This window comes from Trachymyrmex cornetzi, unplaced genomic scaffold (genome assembly GCF_001594075.2).
Source record: "Trachymyrmex cornetzi isolate Tcor2-1 unplaced genomic scaffold, Tcor1.1 scaffold23, whole genome shotgun sequence".
Lineage (NCBI taxonomy): Eukaryota > Metazoa > Arthropoda > Insecta > Hymenoptera > Formicidae > Trachymyrmex > Trachymyrmex cornetzi.
In genome coordinates, this window is record NW_017296956.1 from 4,247,979 (window position 1) to 4,262,120 (window position 14,142).

General features: G+C 42.7%; 2 protein-coding genes across 2 annotated transcripts in view; both read left to right on the forward strand.

The window, feature by feature from the left end:
- Nucleotides 1–14,142, forward strand: part of Ipk1 (Inositol phosphate kinase 1) — a 57,445-nt gene that overhangs the window by 6,520 nt on the left and 36,783 nt on the right. The gene's annotated exons all lie outside the window — the stretch shown is intronic.
- On the forward strand, nt 8,530–11,905 carry LOC108760779 (protein BTG2). Its single transcript, XM_018506941.1, has one exon. The coding sequence runs from the start codon at nt 9,606–9,608 to the stop codon at nt 10,206–10,208; it is 603 nt and encodes a 200-aa protein (XP_018362443.1). The 5' UTR covers nt 8,530–9,605; the 3' UTR covers nt 10,209–11,905.

The window sequence follows — 14,142 nt, forward strand, 5'->3', positions numbered from 1 at the left end:
GTAAACGTAACGAGACAAATGAGCGACTTTCCAAGAGCCCACGCTCGCTTCTATTTCGACCTAAGTACGGACGAGGAGAGAAAGTCTCGTATCGAAGTGTACGTCTACGATTCCACGGGACATTCGATCAGCCTTCATGTTTTCAGTCGATTGTATCGAGCAATGCTTTGATACTCCGTTCGCGCGTCGAATAGAAACGTGCGATTAATTTCGTCGTGTAATTACTCAACATCTATAGCGAATTCGCTCACTTGCATTACACTAAATTAGTGCATTCTAAAAGTTGTTACATACGTGAAATTAGCAAAGTTAGATGTAAAAGCGTATAAATATTTTTAATGCTCAATAACGACATTGTCACATTATTTCAATTATTTGTCAAAGATGATTATATAATATTATGCCACTGCATTTAAATATTTTATATAGAGCAGCTTTAATATGTATATTGATCCACTGTAGTGTGAATGATCGAATTTATCAATACAAATACGTTGGTCGAACTGCTACACCTTCGCTAAAGTATATGTTTTTTTTGTTATAATTGCGATACACGTAGGTATTTTTCTTACGGCCATCGTTACGCGTGCAGCAGTTCTCTCATTCCCGGCGTCTGCGTTTATAATCAATGTACTTTATGGGAAATATTATGCAATTTTATAACGTATACGAGCGTTGTAAATTAATTATACATAAGTTCATTAGGCCGTTTTGCACTTAATTTAAAAATCTGGAACGCATCCGTACGCTTGTTAATGAAAATAAGTGCTTTGCGTAAAAAAAAGGAGCACTTTATATGACGCCAAGTCGCTATTTTTTCAGCCTTTAAAACGACGGAGATTATATTGTTAAACCGGCCGTGAACCGGCGCCGGCATTTATGATATGTCGCGAATGCAGTCACTCGCGATAAACGTCGCTCTTAAACACATGGGGATGAGAATATACCTTGTCGGATATTTTTTATTCTCGTCAAAATTTTCCTATGGCACGGTATATGACATACCGATATTTTTCATTTCATAATAATGATGTTTACTAACCGAGAGGTCGAATTCACGCTGAGCCGTGGCCATGATCAAGAATGATTTATGACTCAAGCGGGCAAGTATCATTTTTCCGAGCGTGGTTTTGCAGATCGAAGGCCACTCTATTCGCAAAAAGGCGCGTCATTATTTTAGCGATCGGCGGGCAGGCGTCGCGGAGGAGAGGGAGAGGGAGGCAAGGGATTTACGATCGCGAGCAGGCGTCCGATTCATTATTGCAAAGTTTGCGATATCAGCGGTCGCAGATTTTACGCTGCGAATACGTGACGGCGACTGAACATCGTTTGCGATTGGAGTATAAAGAGGAGGGGAAGGAAAAAAAAGTAGAACGACGAGTTTCCTTCAGGCAATGATAGTTGGAGATTGAAGAGAAAGAGAGGGCCAGAGATAGAAGGAAGGAAAGAGAAGTGGGGAATCTTCGTCGAACACAGTTATCCGGCGGCCCTGATGCTGCTGCTCTTTCGATCAGCGGCTGTGGTGACGGCGCGCGGTGGTCTCGCGAGAGATCCATTTTCGATCGCTCGCGAGAGACTGGTCGAGAGATCGAGATCTCATTTTCTCTTCTGGGGACCCCCAATGCTCTTTGGCTCTTGACTCCGTGAATCTGTATTTTTTTCTAGCTCGAACGTCACGAACGATTGCGAAGAACGGGAAAGGAAGAGGAAGAGGGAGAGGGAGAGGGAGGGAGAGATTTTATGAGCGAGCTGTAACAATATGTCAAAAAGTTTGCAAACTTCGCCTCGATTGCGAGTATCAAGCGATAGTAGCGAAAGGCGAACGAAATTGTTTATACAAGACGATGTTTCATAATATCCCATATCTCTACGTGAGAGAAAAATAAATTTTTTATCTGAACGCAGCGCTTAACAGTCATTCGGTTGAAATTAAGAAATCGTCCTAATGACGAGTATCATACGCGAAGAAATGCGTAAGAAGCGCAGAGAGGCTGTATACCATCTATCCCCGATATATCACCGGCAATCGACTCCATTTCGATTCTCGTTATAGATAGAGGTTGAGCACCTCGCGATCCACTGTTCAGAGAAAAGTAGGATGGTTCTACAAAACAGTTAGATGGCCCTGATGTTAGCAAATCACCGAGCAGCCGTGCCTACATTCGCATTCGCCGCGATATTGTATATGACTTTTTAGAAGATTTCAACCGTTTTGTAATTCCGTCCGTGTCATTCTTCATGCATACAGATTAGAGAAGTCTAAAGAAACCTCACTAGTACTTTGATCACTCTTTTTATGTACATACAACAAATAATAAACCAATGGACTTAATTTAACTCAAAGAAATTTAATACATTTCTTTGAGTTGTAGATTAAGTTCACTGTTTTAGTTAAATTAATGACACATCTATTAACTAGGAGTAGTGGCGACCCCCCCCCCCCCCCTATAAAAGTAATTAAAAATAATTCAAATTGGATTTAATTTGACATTATGTATTTAACGCAATCTTATAAATACGATCTTAGAGAAGAAATTAATTATAACATTTATCTATACAATTTTTTTATTACACAATCTTACAAATGCTTTCTAAATATGTTAAGTACATGTATGAGAATCACCTATAAATGTTAATAGTTTTTTTAAGTATTCTTGTAAAAGTGACCCGGGATATACAAACGACCCATTGTATTTAGTAAAAGATCTGAACGTTACCACGTGTACTAACCTTTAATAACTGCGTTATTGAATTAGCATTGAGCCAATAATTTTTAAACGTTCCCGCGACGTGCAGTTTCGGAGAAAATTTATTGCAGTTTTTAGATGCACGCTTATCCTCTCGCTTTTCCACTTTTACAGTTAGAACGTTACACGAACATGTCCAAGGAATCGGGATTCTCGTTTCCTCCTGGCTCGTCGATCTTTGGCCTCCGTCCGCGCTCCGCCTTTGCTTCGCGAGAAGCAGTTCTGATGCATGGCATCAGATAGAATTTCTAGGATATTCGAGAAACTACAGACAGTGCACTCTTCCAGGAGGCGTCTTCGATTTTCAAATTCTCCATTAAACGATACGTAAGATCCTTTCTCGTTTATTCCTCGCACACATTTCGTAAAATAATTTCGAAAATGTTCTCGATCAAAAAGAGTTTTTTTGTAGGTATGTAAAAATCGACAGACATCCTGTGAGAGTAGCTTAAGTGTAATTTTTTTTTTTTTTTACCATTGACATTTCCTACACATGTGTTGTTGCACATGTTTCGAGCCGACATTTTCTTAGGACCACTAAAGCTGGCGAGGGCTGGCGTCTTTTCTACGTTTCTTCTATTTCTCCGAGGGAAGCTTAACGGGGGCTTAGCTTTCGGGGAAGAAAGTTCCAAATTAGACGCTCAGGCCGGTCGATTATATCGCGCGCGGTATGTGAAATGGCTGCCACGATCGTATACCGTTTTTACGAGAGTAATTCTCGTAAAGTGGTAAGGATCCAGGCACGGGAAGAAGAAGGAGTTGTTCATCTCGAGCACGGTCGCAATTGTGCGAATCCTTTCGCGTCGAGGCAATTACCTTCGTCTTCTTCGTTTCGAGCTGCACATACCTGTCGCTGCGTGCGTCATCAACGTCTCTTATGTCATCGCTTCTGTAAGTCTTTTAGTCCTCTGTATGAATACATACACAAAAATACCATTTTATTGCTAAGAAAAGCGATTACTCAATTCACTTTCTTTTAAGTGACAGGGGTAATAGTTATCTTTATATAAGAATATTTTTCTCTGAATAATAATCTTAAAATATTTATACTTTTACGAATTTTAGGAAAATTCATTATTATGTACTCAAAACAAGAATTTATTTTTTTTTTAAGAATATTGGAAAATTGATAAGGAACAACTTTATATAATGAACAAATCGAATTTTAATTTAATAATCTTGATTGAAATATAAAACTTTGTTAGTAAAGTACTAAACTTATGATTGATTTATGGATATATGAACTTTTGAAATATTTGAAACAAGTATAATGATCACTTGTATAGAGTATGTATTTTTTATGTGCAGTCTAAAAGCCAGGTCGAAGTAATAATACCTGGACGGTAATGGATACGAAATGAAAATAAATGAATCCTCTATGAAATTACGATTCGCTCAAAGGTACATAAATATTTTCCTTTCACACAAATCGTATCTTTATTCCTATATTCCTAGGAATATATAATTGGCACGTCCTTATATCGAATTACTTGTTTCTCATACGATTCTTTCGTCGGATTCTTCAACGGAAAGTCACGTCTTCCGGACGTGTGCGATTAACGCGTGTGGCATCTCTGATTTCTTAAGAGTTTCTCACGTCCTGGCGAGAGGTGTCCTGTGGAGTGAATCGCTACCTTAAAGGCAGGGGTTGGCTGGCGAACTGGCGAACTGGCGAACTGGCGAATGGGTTCCGCAGGGATCACGGCTGACGGATTTTCAAGCGGAACTCCTCGCGGGCAGAATGCAGAACGCGCGAGGTCCCCGAACCGGCCGGCCCTATTGATTTTAGAGAACCTTCTGGCACAAGAGAGAGAGAGAGAGAGAGACCGTCGGTAATTCCGAGCTGCCCTCCGTTCCCCTCGTCGAGTTTTCGAGAAGGGTCACCCCGTAATTTGAATATACGGCACCCTTCTGCGCGTTCGCAGCCCCTCCCGGCCAATTGCACGTTCGGCATATTTCGTTTACCGTGCATAGCGCGTTCGTTCTCCTCGCGTTTCGAATACGCGGACGAGATATTTCGTCGTGGTATCATTATCGCGGTTTTCACGTGCCAAATCATTTTTCCGGCAAGAGCGGAAAGCGTTCAAATTCAAGAATTTATCTTATCGAGAGAGAAACATATATACATATTCTATTATCTTATTTCTCATTAAACTCGACTGTTTGTTTACAACGAGTATTATGTACATTCGTGTAGGCTTTTATTATACTGTCGATATCGTCGTAGCAATAATCTCAAATAATCTCACAAGCCATAACCGTAAAGTTTAGACGAAGGCGCAATTGTTGATTCACGGACTCTACGTTTCTACGTTTTTATGCGTAGCAATTACTCGCGAGCTCGGAAACGGAAACGGTCGATCGCGTTTGAGGTATATCGGGACGTGAGTGTGAAACCCCGCTCTCTGTAGACTCCTGTAGACGTCGATTGCAAAATTAACCAGTTCCGCGACCGGCGACGCTTAGCCGCCTTTGATCGTCGAACGTAATATTTTCGCTGTACCGCGCGCGCGTCAGCGACTTCCTTTGTGCACGGAAACGGAGTTTCTCGATAGTTGGCCGGTTTAACTCGCTTAGAACTTAATTCGTCCAACTTTCGGTGAACGCGTTCGCCTCGCCGTGACTACAGACTCTACAATTGAATCTGGCCACGAGCGATTTTGTCAAAATTCTACGAGAGAGAAAGGTATATTAATAGACTTTCTCTCTGGGTATATCTTATTTATTATTTTATTCCAACTCGTTTCTACCAAGTATTATATTTCAAAAGTTCAATGACCTAACCGCAAATCTATCAAAAGTTTCAAATTTAGTCAAAATATATATTCCGAATCTCTCTCTCTTTCGTAGGAAGTTTAATATTATACTTCAGTCAACATTATTAAATTGAAATAAATTCGATTTGCTTATTATATATAATCGCATCTTCGATCAGTTATATCATATTTCTTCTAAAAGAAAATAAATTCTTGTTTTGACTACATATTAATGAGTCTTTCTAAAATTTTTAATAAGTATGATTGTTATCAAGAAAATATTCTTTGGTAAAGATAAACCGTTACTTAAAAGAAAGAAAGTAAATTCAGCGATCAATTTACTTTTCTTATCGATAGAATATTTTTCTATGTGTATTTTGTTTTTGTCTCACTTAATAATCTTAATTAAAATTATTAAGTGAGACGATAAAAGTTATAAAGTGAAATTGTATATTTACATACAAGAAAGAAGTATATACGTGCACCTTTCTCTTACGTTACAGGATTTTGACAAAATCACTCGTAGTCAGACTGGTACAGCAGCAAATCGAATTTATTTTTTATTTAATAGTCTTGATAAAAGTATTAAACTTACTATTGGATTCAGAATATATTTTGAATAAATTTGAAACTTTCGATGAATTATAACAGAATTTAGTTCCCCACGAGATGAAAAATTTTTTAGTAAGTGTGTTGGAATGAGTAAAAGCCAGAGCAGATACAAACCTTACATTCTCTACTGTGATTGGCTGATTCTTTTACTGCCTTACATTCTTGTATGTATCATGGGCTTAAGATAGTACAAGTTGAAATAGGGGATAACATGTAATAATTCTGTCTCATTTTTGTTTTGGCAACTATTTTGACCACTCGTAGCCAGACTTTGTGATAGAATCTTTAGCGACGACGAAGCACGAAAGTAACTACTTGTCTATGCCAACGCATAACGGGAGGATTTTCGTGGCGAAACGATTTTTGTAGAGCGCGCGCCGCGCCGGCGTGAATTCTCGACGCAGGGAAATTCGCGTGCGGTTCGTGAATTTTCGCGGGGTCGGCCCACGATAATCTGGGCTTATCGATCGGCGCTCAGTTGCCAACTTGGCAGTGGCGAACTCCCGGAATTACGAGTGAAATGCTCTACATAGCGACGCGGTTGGCAAATCAGATCCGCTTTCATACCTTTGCAAGGGAGGATACATTGAATTCCGACTCACCTTCCGGTGGGCCAGACTTTCGCAATTCGACGACGAGAATGTCCATGTCAAACGCGGTTAGTTTAACGCAGCGGGAATCGCATCCTTCGGCATATTCTGGATCTCTGATCGAGGGATAATGATTTTTAAAAAAACTAATATATCCATGCACACTATGTAGTGAACGAAATAATGTCCGCACGTCGGCCTTCCCTTCCATTTCGTTGATTGAAGCGTTTCGAAAGGGTACAAAACTTGCACGTCAAAGGGTTAAGGGAAAGGGGTACCGCGGGAAAGGGGCTGGACTTTTTTTTCCCCATGCCGAGCACGTTGTTCGAGTTTCGGGTTAAATCCCGGACAGAGAGTGGTTTTCATGCCACTACCCTGACGGTCGTCAAGCTCGTCGCGTGTATAGTTGTATTGTAACCTACGCGCTTTCTAGCAGTCGGCGTTAGTTCCCTTCTCGCTCGCTCGCTCGCTCGTTCCCTCCTTCAGATTTGTACTTAAAAACTCGTGGGGTCAGTGGTGCTCACCCTGCTAGACTTGTTAGATTGACGCAACCAATTAGGAACGTGGTAGTAGAATGGAACCGGTAATCTGCTGTAACTTTGACTCTGCGGTCGTACTGTAGAATCGTACAAGCAAATAAAGTGCTACTGCCTAGGATTTAGAGACTGCACGACTGACCGAACGATTTGACGAGTATCGATTCTTTGAATAAGTTACGCTTGCAAATTTGAATTATTGGAAGAAACATTTTTATCCATCAGAGAGATAGCAATGAATTCGCAAACTTGTTTATAATTCACAGCTTAAGACTATATTATATTCAATAGCGTCGATCGATATATAATACTCATCGAGTATTTTGATTCAGACAAGTTATAGCATTAGACTATCTATATATAACACGGCAGACTTAGAAAGACACGCGATATATTTCCGAGACATCTTTTGCAATTTCTCTCGATTAAATGATGCATTTTGTAGAAAAGAGAGAGAGAAAAATGACAGGGGTCAATTATTAAAAACAATTAGAAATGCCAGTCTGCCTTTGTTTACGCGAGCAAAGATAATAAAGTTTAATACAGATTGTTTTGCATACGGTGCGACACAATTGAATTATACATATATATATCTAAATATAAATGGTTATCGTTCGGTTCTCATACACACAGAAAAATACATACAGCACGCAAGTAATAATTACTTGTATCAAATATTTCAAAAGTTTATATATTTGCACATTTATCATACGTTTATTACAAGCATCAAATTTATTTAAAATATATTCTGAATCCTCGCTAATTTATTACAAGTTAAAGATTATCAAGTTAAAATAAATTCAATTTCTTATTAAAAAGTTGTTTCATCGACCAATTTTATGATATTTTTCAAAAGGAAATAATTTCTTGTTTCGAATACATGTAATAATTTTGTTAAAACTTGAAATAAATACATTTTAAGATAATTATCGAGAAAATATTTTTTATCAGAGATAACCGTTATTTAAAAAAAAAAAGGGAAATTAAATGGAGTAATGACATTTATCAGTAAGAGAAAAAAATTTGTATGTGTGTAGCGAGGCGATACGTTTCGACGTCGGCGTTGTTAAGCTCCAGGTCCGGTGGTTCGGTGAGCGCGATTTGAGAATCGCTGCGTTGGTCTGCGTATTCGGGACGCGGGCGAGTGGCGACGCGGCTGCAGCAACGCCAGCAACTACGATGCGCAGCAGCGCCGACGGCCGAGCGCGGAGGATCACGTGACGGTGCGTCGCGGTGGGCGCCGTCGACGCAGGATTGGCCGATTTCGCGATACGTAACCCCCATTCGGCGTCACTCGAACAAAGAGACGAGGCTACCCCGTTCGTGCTCGTGAGCGCTGCCATTAGAAAGTCGTCGGCAGTCGATGAACGCGGAACCTCCGCGAGTTTGGACAGAGAGAGCGAGAGGGAGAAAGATAAAGAGAGCTGGTCCATCGGTTCGGACGTCGCGATCAAGTTTTATCAGCCTGAGCCAATCTGCCGGGACTCGACGACGGAAAGAGAAAGAGAGAGAGAGAGAGGGAGTGAGAGTGGCAGTGGAAGGTTCGGAGGAGAGACAACCCCCCGGCTTTAGACATCAGCTCCAGCAGCTCCGACCCACCGACGGACGCGACGGTCCCGGATCGGCCGAATCGTCGGAATCGATCCGGTGAAACGAAGCGTGAAAAGGAAAACGCGCCTTTCATTCGTACGAGACTCGCTGCTAAGGAACTCGGCGCGAGGACGAGTCGACGACGAGGCGAATTGGCAGGCAACGAGGCGAGCGTTAAGAAACGACGCGTGGACGCTCGCCCGACTAATCGATCCCCCACGTACATCTGTTACATCCGTTACCGTGCGCCGGATTGCATCCTCATCGGTGAGGATCTTCGAGGGACGCTCCGGCGGTTAGCCCATCGCGCTGGAGGGTCGAGGACGTACGACGAGCGCTGTAGAGTGCTACGCAGCGACGTGGCGACGACGCCATTTTGTGGTGACTGGTACTGTGTGCTTCTTTCGGCATCAACGCCGTCGAGCTTACTCATCGCCACGCCGTGACCCGTGACCCGTGACACGCGCGTATCTCTGATACTCGTCGTCTTCGACACCGGTGTAAAACGGCGTGCTGCGCTTTTATCCTCCGGAACTGTGGATCGCGAGAGACAGCGAGAGAGAGAGAGAGAGAGAGAGAGAGAGGTAAACAGTGCCCGTGTATTTGAGCAAGATTGACGACGAGTGCGTCATCGACGTGACTTTCATCCGCGCGCACCGCGTCAATCCCACCGCGATACAAAAGAGATTGAGAGAGAGAGAGAGAGAGAGAGAGAGAGAGAATTTTCTGTTGGATTATCGTCATCGACGCCTTCGCCCTGGGTCACCACCGACCATGAGACTGGAAATCGTGTCGGCGGCGGATTTTCTGGTGCACCTGCTGCGCCTGCAGGCGGGTCAGCTGTCGGAACGGCAACTGGAGATGTTCAAATCATCGTTGACGGAGGTGTTGCGCCACCGTTATCGGGATCACTGGTTCCCAGATCGGCCAAATCGCGGCTCCGGCTATCGTTGCATACGCATCAACGGTAAAATGGATCCGGTAATCGCGCAGGCTGGGGCGAACGTCGGCCTCTTGCCGACGGTACTGCACAGCCTGTTCCCCAGCGAGCTTACAATGTGGATCGACCCGTCGGAAGTGTCGTATAGAATCGGCGAAAATGGTTCCATCTGCGTGCTGTACGAGCGTACCGAGGCCGAGAACGTGGAAGAGATCTCCCAGCAGCAGCAGCATCAGCAACAGCATCAGCAACATCATCAGCAGCAGCAGCAACAACAACATCAGCACCATCATTCGCAGCAACACCCACAAGCGCCAACTATTATGCCGTCGCCATCTCAGCAACAACAACAGCAACAATTCGAAACCTGCAAAGACTCTCTGTTGCTGGAGCACACGCAATTCAGCGAGCAGATCGCCGCGTACGTCTCCAGCTGAATCGCCGGGCTCGCCGTCGCGCTCGTGTCTACGCTTCTGAAATGATCTACTATATAAGCGCACGTGCATCTCGTGATATGTGATATCCCGCGTGATGATTGTGTCGCGTCGGACCGGGTACGTCCGCGCGCTCCTCAACCTTTTGTGAACTCCAAACGTGCGTGCGTCCCTTCCTTTGCGTTTTATCTTTTCTCTCTCTCTCTCTCTCTCTCTTTCTCGTCCTTTTCCTTTCTCGGTGCACCGAGAAATATCCAGCCAAGATTCGAGTCGGTCCTCGTTGTCTTCTTTCTTCCTTCTCTTTCTCTCTCTCTCTCTCTTTCTCCTTTCTGTCTCTCGCTCTCTCTCTCTCAAAAGAAGAGAAAAAAAAGTGAAAATGGAGCACCGTCGTCGATAATCTGCATATCGTCGGGCCTCGTCTCAGCAGCTTGGAGCGACTTCCTGCTACACACGGCACAAGGGGGAGAGTCCATCCTTCGGGAGACGCGAGCTCGTCCACGCGCGTCGGTCGGCTCGACTCTAGTCTAGTCTCGCGTTTCCCGATCCTCTTCTCGCGCGTACGAAGAATCTCGAGAGTGAATGAAAACAAGGCATCTTTGAGAAGAGAAACGTGTCCCCCAAGCACCTAGTCTGTGCGCTATTTAAACTAACGCGCTCTCTCTCTCTCTCTCGATCGGATATCGGAAAGACAAGACGAGAAGAAAACAACATGCGTGTCGAGCAATGGAAGAGTGAAAAAGCGAATCGACCAGTCGATTCAACGGCTGCTCCCTTGAACCATCATCTCTCATCTTCATCGATCGCCCTTCCTATCGGCGAGTCTTTTTCGCTGGAGAAGGATTTCGCGGCCGTCGCAGCGAGAAAGAAGTGAGCGGAGGGTGAGCTCTCTCAGCAGCCGACTAATTGATCTCAGCACCTCCTCTACCCGCGTAACCTCCGAGTGTTCTCTCATCACGACAGCAGCCACGCAGCAGAGGGAGGAACAACGAAGACCAGCCAGTCTCATCGCCCTTCCTACATTTTTTCGAGGGAGTAAAGAACCCGTACTCATACATTTGTACACAAAACATATATATGTATATGTATATTCTCTGTCTCTCGCATCCTCCCGAATGACCAGCGTCTTTCTTCCACGCACTTTTTCTCACCGTCGCGGATCTCGAATTAAGGTTCGTACACACCGACGAGTATGCAGATCGCCGCGGCTGTTTATAAACAGTTTACCTTTCGATGTGTAAAAAGCCAATTTTTTTAAATTAAATCCTTTGTGATAAAGTCCCATTGATTGTTTAAAAGAAAGTTAAGTGATTTACGTTGAAAGTTATTTACGATTGGATACAATAATTCTTGTAACCTATATGTACGAACTTATTTCTATATTTTCCATTCTCGCATCGGTTTGTACAATCATAAAGTTGAGAACCACAAAGTAATGTGATGAGAGTCAATCGTTCTCCATTCTCGTCGTTGAGAATTTTGTCGAACCTCGCACTGTCAATGCAGATTACCACCGAGCCACATACACACAAAATCTCGAATACATTCATACAAAACTAAATACGCACCGATGAATCTTGAGCAAACGCAATCGCGATGGATCTCAACGTAAATCATCGCTATCGTGAGCTGTTAAGATCGTCGGTGCCCAAATTCATCGAATTTGCTCTTCATTAACGTAATTTTTTCCACGAGCATCTGTAAGAATACGTTAAACTAACAAGGCGCGATACTTTCTCACGTATATTGTATGAGTTTGTCGAATAATTTCGATTTTCTGGAAAAATAGAACATGGAAATGTCGCAAAACGCAGCATCACGATAACGAGGTTTCAAATTCGATGTAAAGTTGTGATTTCTATTTTTCGAGAACGATTCTCAATAGTGTGAATCTTGAGTGTTTCAACTATTCGACAGCGATTCTCAATAGAAATCTTAAGCGATAGTCTGAATGTGCATACACACGTATAAAATACTCGCAAATACACACGTACAAATTTTACGAAAGGGCGTGAGTTATATGTACATATATATATATATATATATTATATATATATATAAGAACCAAGTCACCTCCGGGCGTGTACATAACCGACGAATTGTATATTATATCCTTCGCGTGAGAGGAGATGGAAGAAAGCAGGAGAAAACATGACGGTGTATAAAATTGCTGTGATTTTATCCACGGGAAGGCAGGCACCCGGGCGTGTTTTTACTATGGAGAATCGGTCTCGGATAGTGAGTCGTATACGTGCACGGTGTGTGCGATTGCGAATGTTTCTTCGCCCATGTTTCGGCATCGCAGCAGGAATGAGTCTGTATATATGTGTGAGAAAGAGAGAGAGAGAGAGAGAGAGAGAATGATTGAACGCGTATATACGGCGCTCACCCGATACGTAACGCTCGCCCGCTCTGGCAATAATAATCGAGTTCGCTCGATTAATCACGCGTCTGCTTCGTGCTCGCGGCATCGAGATCTGTTCAATTACCGTTACTTGACGAACCGATACGCTCGCGTTAATAATGAGAACGAGATCCGCGCGTTGTCGACAGATTATTACGAGTGCGCGATTTCAATTTTTCCCCATGAAATTCAAATTGGACTTAACACGAATATTTTTATCGGTTTTTGCCGGGTGTGTAGGAATGAGAAGAGTTTGTGCGTGAAAGAGTGTATGCGTATGCATGAGTGTGGTGTGCGATGTAACGCATGAAAGATAGAATGGCTAATGAAGAACGGGGGAGGGATGAGAGAGAATACCTATCGTATGTGTTCGGCGTCGAATGAGAAAAGGCTCTGTTGTACGTAGCAATTATAGAAACCATGTCTGTGATTATACTAAGAATAGAGCGACAATATAAACAATTTCCGTATGTAACGACCTAAACACGAGCGGCGTGTGCGCTTACTATACATATATACCGGTATGTAAATGATACATATATATGTATTACATATACACGTGCGAGAATTTTATCCGTAAATATTGCGCGCTTTCCGCGTTTTTAATTGGGTCGTCACGTTTTTGTTATTCCGACTTTTTTTTTTTTTTTTTTTTATTTTGAAAGTAAGTAGCATCCCATCGTAAGAAATCGATTAATTTCGCGAGAACATTATCACATCGGAAGCAAATTGTGCAAATTCGCTTTAAGCGGCGGAGCTTAAGACGACTCGTTTAAAATCGCTGAATGCGCTCGCAAACAGTGGAAGGACGAAATCAACCTCACCTCGCTCGTAATAAACTCTTCGGTTCTCTTCGACTTTGACGTCATACACCCAAATAATCGGATCATAATATGTACGCGCCAATACTATGTGCATTCATTAACACCACCGTAGCAAATAGATAAAAAAAAAAAAATTCTTTTGTTCACAAACTGTTACGTATGACGTCAGAACAAGGGACTCTGTAGAGGACAAAAGTGAAATAGAGATAATCATTTTCTTCATTTTTGTTGACATATCGGGGAAATACCCTGCGATCGTCCATATCGGCGGCTGTAAAACACTAGCGATCTCGAATATATAATCTGTCGAAAGTAGTGCGGGACGAGGCTGGAGAGAAAGTGTGAGAGCCAAGCGGTGAGATCTCCGCTGTGTCGTCCTTGGACGATTATTTTACTGCTGACTGCTAACAAGACACGACGTTCCTTTCCCTTTGTTTTTGGTTTCCACTGAGAAACGTGGGTTCGAGAAGGGCACGCTCGTCTGCGAGAATTATCCTGTACATCTCTTCGTTATTCATCCGTTCCCACAAACACACATAAAAAACTATAAATACCGACAAATGCTAAGGGAGAGCGACAGACAACAAAAGAGAGAATAAAAAATGCGTTAGAATGAGAAGCGATGAGGAGGTAGGAGAGAAAGGAGGATGGGCGAAAGAGGAGAAAATGCGAGCATATATACACATTTATTTCGCGAATAAATTGTAATTAT